Source organism: Tursiops truncatus, chromosome 20 (genome assembly GCF_011762595.2).
Source record: "Tursiops truncatus isolate mTurTru1 chromosome 20, mTurTru1.mat.Y, whole genome shotgun sequence".
Classification (NCBI taxonomy): domain Eukaryota; kingdom Metazoa; phylum Chordata; class Mammalia; order Artiodactyla; family Delphinidae; genus Tursiops; species Tursiops truncatus.
This window is the reverse complement of record NC_047053.1, coordinates 6,969,240-6,983,027: the sequence shown is the minus strand read 5'-3', so window position 1 is coordinate 6,983,027 and position 13,788 is coordinate 6,969,240. Positions and strand designations below refer to the sequence as shown.

Here is a 13,788-nt window from a genome sequence, read left to right as displayed (position 1 = left end):
CCGCACCAGAATGAACTGGCCTCGCACCCCCAGGGACAGAGAAGCGTCCTTTATGCTCTGAGAGGTGCTGGGTGAGGATGGCTTTCAAGCTTTTTCCTTCTCTTCCATTCCTTCCCTCTCTCCCACTCCACTCTCTTTGCAAGGAGAACTTTTACTTAAAACTTTTGCGGGGGGGGTTGTGAATATGAGACGTATCTGATAAGAAAACAGATAAATGTGGACCTGCTGTGGTCAAAGTCACAGCCTAGAGCCCCCCGACTCAGCTTCTCAGAGCCCCACCCATTGGCCCCCTTGGGCCCCCTCAATCTGCCTTCCAGGGTCCCTCAGCCTCCATCCGCCCCTCTGGGAAGCAGAGCTGAACTTCCCTGGATGGACGACATCCCACCTCGGGGGTTCTGTGATCGCTCTCCTCCTCCCCATCACCAGGCCCCTTCTTCCTACATTATCTTTTCCCCAGAGACCTCAAGGACAGACGTGTTCTGGTCCTAAAGCACCGATTACACATCACTGTGAGCTCTAGGACGGTGGGGGCCACGCCGGCTTGGTCACTGCTGTGTCCGCAGCCTCCGGCTGGAGCTGGTGCACAGTGGGTGACCCTTCTCTACTTAGATCTTCAGGGCCCCATGCCCCAGGTGACAAGACGATGCTTTGTTGGTGGACAACCTTCAAAGACTAACAGAGAGTGGGCTGCACAAACGCCCTTCTCTTCCTCCTGTTGGTTGTAACGTCCGCTATCATTTTTTTGAGCCCTTGGAAGCTTCCTTGCACAGGAAAACACCCCCATCTGGTGGCAGTTTGTAAGATGCCACAAACTTGAGTGCTGCTGAGAACAAGAAAACACCTTCCCCACACAGATTAGGCTTTGAGGGAGGAGGGGGAGGGGCTGCATCACTGGCTGCCATGGCAACCGGCTCCTGCGGGGGGTGGGGGGTGGGGGGGGTGGGCTCTACGTGGGTTAACTCAGCCTGTTGACCCAGTAACTCCGCGGTCTCTTTCTGAGGGATTTCCAGACTTCATGTACCCAGGAGTGACCTCGCAGAGGTTTATCAATACTCAGGAGTCCTGGGTGCTGGCCCCAGATTCTGTGGTCTGGAGAAGGGCCCAGGATCCTGCCAACACACCCAAGCTCTCCCCCAATTCCAAATGACATTCTGGAAACATCTTGCTACTGGCTGTCAGAAGCGTTCAACCCCGTGGATTGCAGACCCATACATTCTCCCTCTGTATTTTAAGTACTTTGAAAATAAGGCTAATTTTTTCTTTAAGAAAGCTGGCTGGGTGTTTTTTTATACTCATTCTTAACGTTTAAGCATCTCTGGCGAACCAGGAGGCAGAAGCCCTCCCCGGAAGCTTGTCCGCGTGAACTTGAGCTGGCCTGGCCTGGAGGCCACAGGCTACTGAAGCCGTTTGGTTTGCCTTTCAGAATTCCTGTCTCCTCCTTTCGTGTCACTCATCAGAAGAGAGTAAGAGAAAACTCAAGTTGGCAGGAATTTCAGAGACCACAGGGAGACCTCGGAGACACTGTGGGTTTGGGGCCAGACCACCACAATAAAGTGAAGACTGCAATAAATAGAGTCACATGGATGTTTCTGGTTTCCCAGTGCACATAAAAGTGATGTGTACGCTATACTGTGGTCTGCTAAGTGTGTAACAGCTTTATGTCTTAAAAATGCACATACCGGGTCTTCCCTGGTGGCGCAGTGGTTAAGAATTCGCCTGCCAATGCAGGGGACGCAGGTTCGAGCCCTGGTCTGGGAAGATCCCACATGCCACGGATCAACTAAGCCCGTGTGCTACAACTACTGAGCCTGCGCTCTAGAGCCCACGAGCCACAAGTACTGAGCCCCCGTGCCACAACTACTGAAGCCTGTGTGCCTAGAGCCCGTGCTCCGCAACAAGAGAATCCACCACGATGAGAAGCCCGCACGCTGCAACTAGAGAAAGCCCACGCACGGCAACGAAGACCCAACGCAGCCATAAATAAATAAATAAATTTGTTTTAAAAAATGCACATACCTTAATTTTTAAAATACTTATTGCTAAAAAAAATGCTAACCATCACCTGACAACGCAGGGTCGCCGCACACCTTCAATTTGTTAAAACAAAACAAAACAAACTACACACACACTAAAGCAAAGTGCTATATTAAACAAGGTATGCCTGTATCTAGTCCAGTGGGTTACTAAGAGTTGTGAAATCATTTTAGTGGGTCAGGACCTGCTTTTAGATGAGCATAGCCCAGACACGAAAATACCAGAGTGCATTTTAGGCAGAAGGATAAGTAGTTTCACCAACAGCTGTTTTAGCCACGTACATGTGTATCTGTATGCGGATATCTGGAGGTGGATACCTGTGTGCTCCAGGAGGCCATGGAAAATGTATAACGGTGGGTCACAGTCAAGTAAGGTTCAAGTCACTGATCTGGTCCAACCTCTTCATTTCACACATGAAAAAAACGGAAGCTCAGAGATGCTAAGTGACTTGCCCAAGGTCATAAAGCTTGTTAGTGATGGCACTGACATAAAAGTCATGTCTCCTGAGGCTCACTGTGCCCCCCAAAATCTTCTGGCTGAATGCATGGCTTCGATTGCAGGATTAGATTTTCTCCCATCAGAAGGAATTGTTCTGTTCTCCCTTCTTCACCCAGAAGCGGGTATAACTTCCTTTATATATAGCAATCTTATTTCTCTACCAGCCTGTTGCTATGAACAATGGCTCGAGCTAGGAGACTAGAAAAGCCTAAACGATTCCTGAAATGAAATTGCGTTTCTTAAAGCGCTCTCGCCCCCGACACAGAACATTCAGGGTGGAATTTTTCAACGAGCCTTTTGGAGCAGACGGTAGAATGGATGTCGCACATACGGAGCCGTATTATCCAGGGCTGATGGATACTCCTTGGAGTCTTTTCAAGGAATTGTCACACAACCACTGGGCCGCCACCATGACTGCCCGAGGGCACCGACACCGCCCGATGGGCTGGAGGCAGCAGACATTCTTAGAGAAACATCTATGTGTGAATTTTGTGTGAACCTTCTTCAGAAGCCTCCCGTCAGCTACCTGAAGTCAGCCCTGAATTAAAACATCCCGGCATTTGGAGGGCCGGACTGCACTGCCCTGGACAGTCCTTAAGAGAGGGCAGAGTGCTCTTCAGAACAGGGTTCTGTGTTTTAAATGCCACTGGTCCGCCCGGAGAAAAGGTCTGGGGGTCAAAGCTGCAATTCACTCAGTCCTCTCCTCTGCTTCCTCAGCAGCTGAGCCCACTTGGCTGTGTGACCACTGGCTGCGATTTAACCCCTCTGTTCCTTCTCATTTGTGAAACGGAGATGCTGTCTTGAACAGCAGCTGATAAAATTGAGGGAGATGAATCATATCCTACACCTAACACTTACATCACCGTGATACTGTGATATAATAACCAATATATATTTTGCTTTTTGTCCCCAGCTCCTGGCTGGAGCTCCTAGAGCCTTTGCAATTTCCTAAACAACAAAGGTCCCAGGAGCATCCTTTGGTCTAATATTTGGTCTCTGACCCACTGTTCCTGATACCAAGCTCCTACATCCCTTGGAATTTCCTGGGTGACAGGAGGGTCTTTTGTTCGAATGAGGTGTCTCTGCCTGGGCTCCTGGACAGGGGCTGGTCACCACAAAGACCAAGCCATGATTAGAAGCTTGTAACTTTCAGCCCCCTCCCCATCACTTGGTAAGGGGGAGAGGAGAGGGGCCGGAGATTGAGTTAATAATTGATTCTGCCTATGTGATGAAACCTCTATAACAATCTGTCAATCACAGGGCCCAGAGAGCTTCTGGACTGGTGAACACACTCAGACGTGAACACACATCTCTAGCCTTTATCCTATCCTTTAATATATAATAAACTGGTAAACCTAATAAGTGTTCCCCTGAGTTTCGTGAGCTCTTCTAGCAAATAATCAAACCTGAGGAGGGGGTCACGGGAACCCCTGATTTGCAGCCAAGTTGGACAGAAGTTGTGGGTAACCTGGGGACCCACTTCTTATGATAGCCATCTGAAGTAGGGTTGGTCCTGTAGCACTGAGTCCTTAACCTGCAGGATCCTATGCTGACCCTGGGGGAGTTAGTGTCAGAACTGAATTAAATTGTAGGACCCCCAGCTGGGGTCAGGGAATTGGTTGGCGTGGGGAAAACCCACCCAGTTTGGTGACCAGACGTACTGCTGTGAGCAGCAGTAGTAAAAGGAAAGATTAGAGGAAAACACTGCACGGGGGGAGTGCTCTGTCACCCGCTGGGCACCTTACGAACGATCGAGAATCAGACGGCCTGCTGATGGAGAGTAAATGCCACCAGGATTCTTGGGGCTGCGGCAGGCGACCCTTCAGAAGCTCGCAGACCCGGCTCCCAGTCCCATCACAGTGGCAGCCTCTGCATGCATCTCACAGTCAACGGAAGTTTCCACCACCGCAGAAGCTGGAGCTGCTGGGGGCTAGGAGGGAGAAGGGAGACCTAAAGGGAACACTACCGTGATCTACAGCTTAAAAACAACTCCCTGCTTTGTACGCAAGGCTCAAAAGAGACCCATTCACGGAGCTCCCTTCTCTCCCAGTACTTGAGAGGCAAGTTCCTTGCCAAGTGTTGGTGTCTGAGGTTAGTGTGCCACTGCTGGCCCAGGAATTCTCACTCACATCTGGGTGTCAACTCAGTCTTGGGGCTCCAGCATCCTTCAGGAGCAGGGAGCTGGTAACGCACTGTTTTTCCTCCCAGCCCAGCTCTTTATAAAGCTCCTTCACACATCTCAGCCGTACGAGTCACTCATCCTGCCCTCGGCGTGCGGAGAACCATCACGGGGTGGGGTGGAGACCTGGATACAAAGTCAGTTTCCTGGCTTCCAATAGCGCACTAAGCCCAGAAATGCAACTGTTGTGGAAGAAGCGCTAGAAAAGACATAGGACCTGGGAGCACTGAGTGCGGAAGTCGCGGGAAGGGGCAGCCATCTTTGCGGGATGCCACGTTCAAGTGGCATCGTCCTCCTTTACACCCTGATGTTAAGGGAGGTAGTGTACACCCTGCTGTTAAAATGTGGGCTCAGGGGCTTCCCTGGTGGTGCAGTGGTTGAGAGTCTGCCTGCCGATGCAAGGGACACGGGTTCGTGCCCCGGTCCGGGAAGATCCCACATGCCGCGGAGCGGCTGGGCCCGTGAGCCATGGCCGCTGAGCCTGTGCGTCCGGAGCCTGTGCTCCGCAACGGGAGAGGCCACAGCAGTGAGAGGCCCACGTACCAAAAAAAAAAAAAAAAATGTGGGTTCAGAGGGTTTAAGTGCTTTGTCCCAGTGTCCTCTTGGGCTGGTGACTGTGGGAGGGCAGAAGAAAGAGCATAGACCCAGTAGGCAAAGGTCACCGGGAATGATGCCCCTCTCCAGGGGCTTTCGTCCTTTAGAAGGCAAGCATCCTAGTGGGCGGCCCCATCAGTCACGCACACTTTAGTGTGAATTTCCCCCTTAGACTCTTGGGTTTATTTTCCACCTGGAAAGCAGCTAAGAGCCTGAGAGGGAATTTGGAGACAGGAGACAGGGAGTGGGGAAGAGAGGGTTGTTTGGAAACACGGAGAAATCTTGGCAGAAAGTAGGCCTCAAAAGACTAGGGGGTCGAGAGGAGATCGTCATAACTTCAGAAAATATTTATTGACATCTACTGTGTACCAGGCACCACTCTGAGTCCTGAAGACAGAGTGAGTAGGAGAGAAACATCACTGTCCAAGGGCACGGTGCTAGAGTCTTTTGGACCAATGGAAAGAAGGGTCAGCTACCTCGTCTGACATTGGGTAACAACAGACACAACAAAACAAACAAATTCTCCCTTCGAAATAGTCTAGTCTCTCCCGACACTAAGAAGAGATAGAAAATGCCAGTGCGTTCCTTTGAAAGCCAAGCAACACAGAAGTGCAGTTTCATCACTCAGGGGCTCACCCGAGAAACTGAGGGGCATCTACCCTCACCTCGCAGACGTGTGCTGGGGTTACTCGCACCGGCTCATCAGAGCCCAGCGTTAAATTTGGAGGAATTTTGTGAGTTGGTTGTTAAAGACAGCCAGTATTAAAAATGAAATGACCTAAACTTAAAATTAACAAACTATATTAAAAACAAAGGTAATACATATCCTCATACCCTCCTAACTCCATCTGACTCTTATCCACGCTCTATGATTACTGATGCTATTTTGTTGGTACAGGGGGAGCACGGTCTAATGGTAGCATCTCTTCCCGACTCGAGGTTTACACCATGGAAACTGTGCAACACCACACCCTGGAGAGACCGTTGTTAGACGTTCAGCAGCACATCGGTGCGTAGGACCAACCCAGGGAGGGCTTACCTTGGCGGAGAACTTGAGGTGAACTTCGGCCTCGTCGGCAAGGCTCTTCTTCACCTGCGCCCACGCTTCTCCCAGGGAGCTGCAACACCAAGGAGTCGATGAGGCTCGGGGAGGCCACACCGACCTCAGGTCAGAGGCCACGGCCCTCCCTGAGACAGGATGGTGGGTCTCGACCCCGAGTCCCGGGGGAGCGTACGACACAAGAGACCGTGGACTTGGACGAGGCAGAGGCCAGGCACAAAAGAAACCTGAGCGCCACGCCTCGACCTATGTGAGCAGAGGAGCCCTCCCGAACCAAGCTGAGAGAATAGACGGCAGCAGACAGTCGAGTGCCTGGGGAAATACCCAGAAGCCCAGAGGACTGGGGAGGTGTGAGAGGGAGCTGGGGTACAGTGCCGTGAGGACCCTACTACCTGGCCCATTACTGTCTCCGGCCTTCCTGTCGCTCCTCCCTGGTTTACTGTTGAGGGTTGGAAACGCCCGCTGGCAAGCCAGGGAAGGAGAACGGATGCCTTTTCAGGGAGAAGCTCTTCTCAAACAGAAGGCACCACGCAGCCCTGCTTGCGGGCGAACCTCCAGCGGCCTGACTTCCAAGGAGGGCAAAGATGGACCACCTGGGTCTAGGAGCCTCTTAGGGATACCCACACAGCAGAGGAGGCTCGCCAACACCATCCTCAGGAGCACGGCCCCCCGCTAGTACCTATTCTGGATTGTGAACCGCGGTGCTGCCCACAGCCGACCAGAGAGGGGCAACGTCCTCTAAGCTAAGTAACTTTTCCACTGGTAGGAGATGTTCCAAGTAGAAGGAATCTCCTAAGCCCCCCGGACTCTTGAACGCGGCCCCCGCGCCCCCGTCTCCCTGATTGGGAATTCCTGAACCTCGATGACCTTCAAAACGACACTCCTGCACGTCTGCTCGAGACCTCTCCACCCAGCTGGTAAACCCGGGCTGAATGGTCCGTTGACTTAATTTCATCAAAAAGCCACTTCCCCCAGAGAATTCATTACACTTGAGGGGCAAAAAGCTGATTCAAAGACAGCAGGTTGCGAGGCTTCTGGGTTTTGAGCCGAGCGGCCAGCAGCTGAGAATTACCCAACAGGACAGAACAGAACCGATCTCTGTGGTCAGAGTCCGGGCCTGTCTGCTCATGGTGCTGGCTCAGGCCGAGGCGGCTGTATATGGGAAATGACTGATGGATTTTATCTTCGAGTTCGGCAGCAAAGAAAGGTCCCCTCAGGTGATCCCAGCTGGGGGGCCCACCCGAGAAGAGATGGAGTGAGAATCGGAGCGATCCAAACTGCTGGCGTTTGTCTTGGCCTGAAGGGCCTGAGCTCCCGGGAGCTGGGCTGGGCCCACACTGGGTGGCCTGGCTCCTTACCTGACTGGGCGGACGGGTAGGGGGGTCCAGGGTGGGGGGAGGAGGGGGTGGAAGCGGTCACGATAGTCATACAGATACGGGATCGGAACAGCAGGTCCAGAAAGAGACTCGCCCAGATGCAGGCGACGCGCTTGCAGCAAAGGTGCCAAGTATCTCAATGGAGAACAGACAAGCCTTTCAAGAAATGGCCCAGAGACAACTGTACATCCACAGGGAAGAAAGGAATCCCGCCCCTGACCTATGCCACACACAAAGACGATCTCAAGATGGATCACACAGCTACAGGGAAAGCCAACAAGCTTACGGAAGCAGTCCCAGGAGGAGGGGGAGTTTGACGAAAGGGGGCTGCAGGGGGCTTCTCCCCGCAGCTGAGCTATCGCCAGCCGGCAGGAGGTACACACGAGAGCCCAGAAGCCCTGGTGGTGCCGAGAGATTGTAAGTCTGCTGTCAGCAGAGCACGTGGTCAGTAACTGGCCCAGGGACAGTGACAGTGGCCTGAGACTGTCATCTGAGGGTCATCGGGAGGAAAGGGCGAAAGCACAGCTTCACGCTCAGGACAATGTCCTCGGCCCCGCCTCCAGGCTGGGCCCTCGTTAGTAGGAGGACGTCCCTCCAAACACCCAGCTGGGCCTGTCTGGGCTGGTCCAGCCCCGAGCAGGCCTCTCGCCTCCCAATATTCCAGCCGCCTTGGAGACACGTCACAAGCTAGAAAAAAAGGCCATTTAGAAATTCTCTCACTGAAGAGAGGTTCTTTTTCATCTGATAAGAAGTTAATGAAAAAACAAAACAAAACCCAAAACCCGAGCTATCATTTCTCACGCGGTTCCAGCTGACCGTCTGAGCCGAATCAAAACACATGTTACCGTCACGACTACCACAGGAGAGCAGAACTGGAGGCAGGACGAATCACCTGATGCTGTTTATCTACCAATGTGCACACACCCTGTGGCATCTAATGTGGACACAGCACAACTCAAGTCTCCCCGTCCGCACCTTCCTAGGCTGCCCCACATTTCTAGGCTCTGGCGTCGCGCTTGGGAAGTTTCAGGTGGACGGGCTGGCGTGCAAAGCTGTGTGTGAATGCAAAACAGTGTAGCTGCAGGTTGTGAGTAGGGGCGGGTCCAGGCGCCTCCGGAAGGAGCGTGTGTCTGGGGGTGGTGCGTGCTCGCAGGGGAGATGGGGGGTATGCGTTCCTGGCTGTGTTGCACGTGAGCAGTGCCGATGCTGGAACGTGAGCGTGTGGCGGGCTGCCCCGTGTTTGGGGGCGCACGTGTGTACGGCATGATGGCGAGGGCCGACTCCTGGCTCGTGCAGCTGGGAGCATATGCTGTGCGTGTTGGCCGGACGGAGTGTCCCTGGCAGCAGCTCAGGCTGAGGAGGTGGAAGCCTCTTCCAGAGCAGCTCTGCATTGCAGGGCATGGGGGTACTTAGGAAAGCCCCCTGCCCAGGCTGGAGGGGAGACTCCCCGACAAGCTCCCTTCCTGCCCTGGTCTCAGGCCCGGTGCAGGGAGTAGGAGGAAGCCAGAGGCAACTTCATTTATGTCCCTGGAAGAGACACTGGCCGCGCAGGACCACCCAGTGGCCTGCTGGGTCAATGAAAACCATTCAGAGGCGGCCTCTTGGCTAGACAGCGAGCCCACACAGAGGCCCTAATCAAAGCCACATTTGGTTGGCAAAGCCCCATCGCCTGAAGGATTCAAGCCATGCAGGCAGATATGGCCTTGTTCAACATCACAGCTCTCTGACGACCACAGCCATCCCATGACAGAATGTCTTCCATCCCTGGGGGCTCACTTCCCCTTGTAGGAGGGATTCGAACAGAGGCTGCACTGGAGGGAGGTCGGACTTAGAGAGAGGACCTCGGGGGACCTTTCAACTCTAACCTCCTGAGACTCTGTATTTGTTTCAGTATTGAGGTGAAATTCACATAACACAAAATTAACCACTTTAAAGAGGATAAGCATTTACTATATTTGCCATCTTGTGCAACCATCACCTCTAGTTTCAAAACATTTTTATCACCCTGTGATGGACTGAATGTGTTCCCCAAATTCAGACGTTGCAGCTCTAACCCACAGTGTGGCTGTTATCTGGAAATGGGGTCTCTAAGGAAGTAATTAGGGTTAAATGAGGTCATACGGGTGGGGAAGAAGTGACACCAGAGAGCTCTTTGTCTCTCCTCACCGAGGAAAAGCCACCTGCAACGCAGAGGGAGCTCTCACCGGACACCAACCCTGCCAGCACCTTGACCTTGGACTCCCCAACCTCCAGAACCGTGATTAATTACATTTCTGTTGCTTAAGCCACCCAGTCTACGGTATTCTGTTACAGCAGCCCAAGCAGATGAACACATACCCCAGAAGGAAACCTCGTACCCATTAAACAGTTACCAGTCCCCTTTTCTCCCAGCCCCTGGCAATCACCCATCTTCATTCTGTCTCTGTGGATTTGTCTATTCTGAACATTTCATATAAATGGATCACACAGTATGCAACCTTTGTGTCTTGCTTCTCTCACTTAACATAATGTTTTCGAGGTTCGTCCACATAGTAATGTGGATCAGTACTTCATTCCTTTTTATGGCTGAATAATATTCCATCATATACCCGTATATCCACCGTGGACAGACCACAATGTGTTTATGCATTCGTCCTTTGATGGACATTTGGGTTGTTTCCACCTTTTGGCTATAGTGAACTGTGCTGCTAAGAACATGCATGTACATGTATTTGAATATCTGCTTTTAATTCTTTTGGATATAAACCGAGGAGTGGAATTGCTGGATCATACGGTAACCCTATGTTTAGTTTTCTGAGGCACTGCCAAACTGTTTTCCACAGCGGCTGCGTCATTTTGCATTCCCACCAACAGGTTGAAACTCTTTGTTAACAGGTGGAGCGGAGAAGGCTACAGTCTTTCCCCAACTAGGGATCTTTCTGTGGCTGGGAGGGTGGGACTGAGCCTCTGCCAGCCCGGGTCCCACCCAAGGAGGTCTGGACTGTCACAGCAGGAGGGGGAGGGGAGCCTGGGCCTGAGGCTCACAGGAGAGAATTCTAAACAAGGGGGCTGGGTGTGGAATCCTGTCACACCTAGTTTCCTACCAGCCTGCTCTCAGCGAAAGGGGAGCAGGGGTTGGCATCTGGAGGCTGGTTCCCAGCTACCAGGTGACAGGGCAGAGGGGGTCCTGACATACTCCAGCATCTGGCAGGAGGCCCTTGGCCGCTAGACAGTAGATAATATGCAAGTACCAACCTTGAGGGTGAATGCCCACACCTGGGGTCACGGCTGGCCAGCTGGAGCCATGAATGCCCACTTTGAACCATGAATGTTCCCCTTGAACCATGGGCACTCCCCTTCAGCCAGGTCTATGGAGACCTCCCCATCCCTATGGGACCATGGCAACGGTCAGTGATCAGTGAAAAGGGACCCCCCCGCCAAGTGTCCCCTCTCCTTCCCCACCCCCATCACTGTCCTCCCTACTCACCCCTCCTCCTGGGCAGCCAAGGAGTTCTGAGACAGCTTAGCTAAGTTCTTTGCATATTCTTCTTCAATCTTTATCCTGCAAAGGAAGAAAATCCAACATGTCACCTCCCCAGCACTAGACTGTGGGTCTGACCTGCAGCCCTGCTACTTATTAACGAACATGTAAACGAACCCGCCAGACGATAAGCTCTGCGAGTACGTGGCTCTTGTCTGTCCACCTGACACACAGTAGGTGCTTAATCAATACATGTTGAATGAATAAATGAACGAAATTGTCTGAACCTCATCTACGAAGTGAGGCATAGGCACCGGTGTCCTAGGCTGTGTGGAGAAGAGTGGTCATTTGCACAGTTCCTAGCACAGGGCTGGACACACAGCAAACACTTAAACGAAGAAATGTAACTCATGATGGACCACGGCTGCCCCCTCTCCCAGCCCCAGAGCTCTGGGCTGAGAGCCTGCAAGGTGGCGTCGGCCCCTCCGAAGCAAGAACAGAACCCCTCTCTACGTTCTCCCAGACACCAGGGCCCCCAACTTCCAAGGCTGCAGGGTGCAGGCATTTCCATGGAAACCAGCAGTGGCCAGCTCTGCGGTGGATTCCACTTCCCCAGAGAGGGAAGTTGCCTTGGATTTCGCTTCCGGCAGGCAGGCCCTTGACACACTTTCAAGGCAGCTCTCCGGGGAGCGTTCAGTATTATCTGGCACAACCGTGTAAAATGTGTTGTCATGGTATTAGTCACTGCCTAAGTGGTCCCCCGAGGAGCTGCGCTTGTGACGACCAGAGCTGGCCAGAGGGCTGGGGCCTCAGAGAGGCCCCTGGCCCATCACTGGGCAAATGAACAAAACCCCAGAGATGCTCCCAGGGCTGCAGCATTTGCTTCCAGGCTGATCAGGAGCTGAAGGGCGGCCTGACGGAGTCCCAGGGCAGTGTTCTGAGTCATGATCACTTCCTGCTTCGGTGCTGAGAGGCTCAGTCTCGCTCCTCCTCTCACTACCAGCTCCACCGTCTCCACATACTCTCAAGCCTGCCTCCATCACTTCCTCTCCATCCACTCAGCCTTTAGTCCCTCCCCTCCCCAGGAGGACATGGACGGCCAGCCTCTAGCCAGGAGTTCTCTGGAGAAAGCAGATCTCACCATGTCACGCTCTCAGCTTCAAACCTCCAAAGGCTCATCAATGTCCACCGCACGCACCGGGCACGAGGCCCGTCCCCTCCAGAGCCGGCATCACTCCCCTAAGCTGTGGCCACGTGGTTTACCGGATGTCTGCCATGCCCCCACCCCCACCCCACTCCCTAGCCCCGGCCCAGCTCTCACCTCTGCACCTCAGCTCCCACCCCTCCCGGCTCTGAAAGGTCCCCCTCTACAAGATCCCAGGTGAACTGAGAAAAGTCACAGGAGTCCACCTGTCCCAGGGAAGACCAGTGTTCTCATGTGGAAGGTTCCAGTTATTTGTTAACACGACCTCTTTACTAAAGTGTAAACCCTAAGCTAGGGTTTTCTAGCCGTTTTCCTCTTGGCCTGTTTCCTACTGTTGTTTTCTCACACCTGAGCTACAGAATCTCTCAATCTCCTACCAGTTTAATGGGTCATAAAATAAAGATTTGATTATACCAACAGAAAATAGGCCTCCTAAGGAAAACAGACACCTTCAAATGCCAGAGAACTGTTACTGATTATTGTGGCTATAATTAAAAGAGAAACATTTAAAAAATATATTGCCATTTACTATCAATATTTCCAGTGTGCCTTGGAAACTCCAGACGGCACACATGTGGAACGGGGGGGTATGTGCACCTGTGTGAGTGTGCAGGTGTGTGGGTATGTGCATTACAGGGTCTCAGAACTTGGAGAGACTGAGGAGGGGGGAGATGAAGAAGGAACTTCTCTCTGTAGCTCTCCCCACTTCCATTAGGTTGAATTTATTGTTTCATCTACGGGCAGGCAAACCACTATTATAATCCCTGCACTTACCGTAATGACCTTATCTGACTCTCCCAGTAGGCTGAGCTCCCTGAAAGCAGGAAGGGGAGGGTGGGGGTTTCTGGATGCCCAGGCCTGGGACATGGCTTTGGCTCAAAGATGAATTGAAAAGGTAACAGTCTCCTTTTTTGTTACGTTAAGGAATGCCTCTTCAAATGAGGGCCGCGCATGCGTAGATAAGCAAAGGGGGCCAAGCAGTCTGCGTGGGGAGACATTAGGGAGCAGTGGGGACTGTGGCAAACTGGAAACACACACTCCCTGTACAGGGGCGGCTGCTCTTCAGCTCCAGCCAATTGTTGCATGAGGGATGCAAAGCCATGGAGCCAGACTTTCTTCTTTCCCCAGAGATGCCAGATATGCAGACTTTAATGTAACATCCACCAATTTTTTTTTGCTGTTGTTGGTTCGTATCTTTAAAAACATCACACAGGCCAAAGCAACACATCTGCTGGCCAGACGTGTCCCAAGGGCCATAAGCCTGTGACTCCCGTCTTGCGCTCCCCTTAGCGCTAACCAAGCCCAGTGCTGGCGTGCAGTGCTCACCCTGGCTGCTCACTCCCTCGGGCTCAGGGACCGAGGTGGGTGCTGTCACCAGTCCCC

General features: G+C 52.7%; 1 protein-coding gene across 18 annotated transcripts in view; it reads right to left on the bottom strand.

Annotated features, from left to right (window-relative positions):
* Nucleotides 1–13,788, bottom strand: part of GAS7 (growth arrest specific 7) — a 201,061-nt gene that overhangs the window by 13,434 nt on the left and 173,839 nt on the right. For all 18 annotated transcript variants that reach the window (XR_004523775.2, XR_004523776.2, XR_004523778.2 and 15 more), the window contains 2 exons: nt 11,208–11,282; nt 6,345–6,423 (listed from right to left, as the gene is read on the bottom strand). Coding sequence is in view for 2 of the 18 variants with exons in the window: in XM_033847251.2 (XP_033703142.1) it covers nt 6,345–6,423; nt 11,208–11,282 (154 nt within the window). In the remaining 16 variants the exon portion in view is untranslated. The remainder of the gene's footprint in view (nt 1–6,344; nt 6,424–11,207; nt 11,283–13,788) is intronic.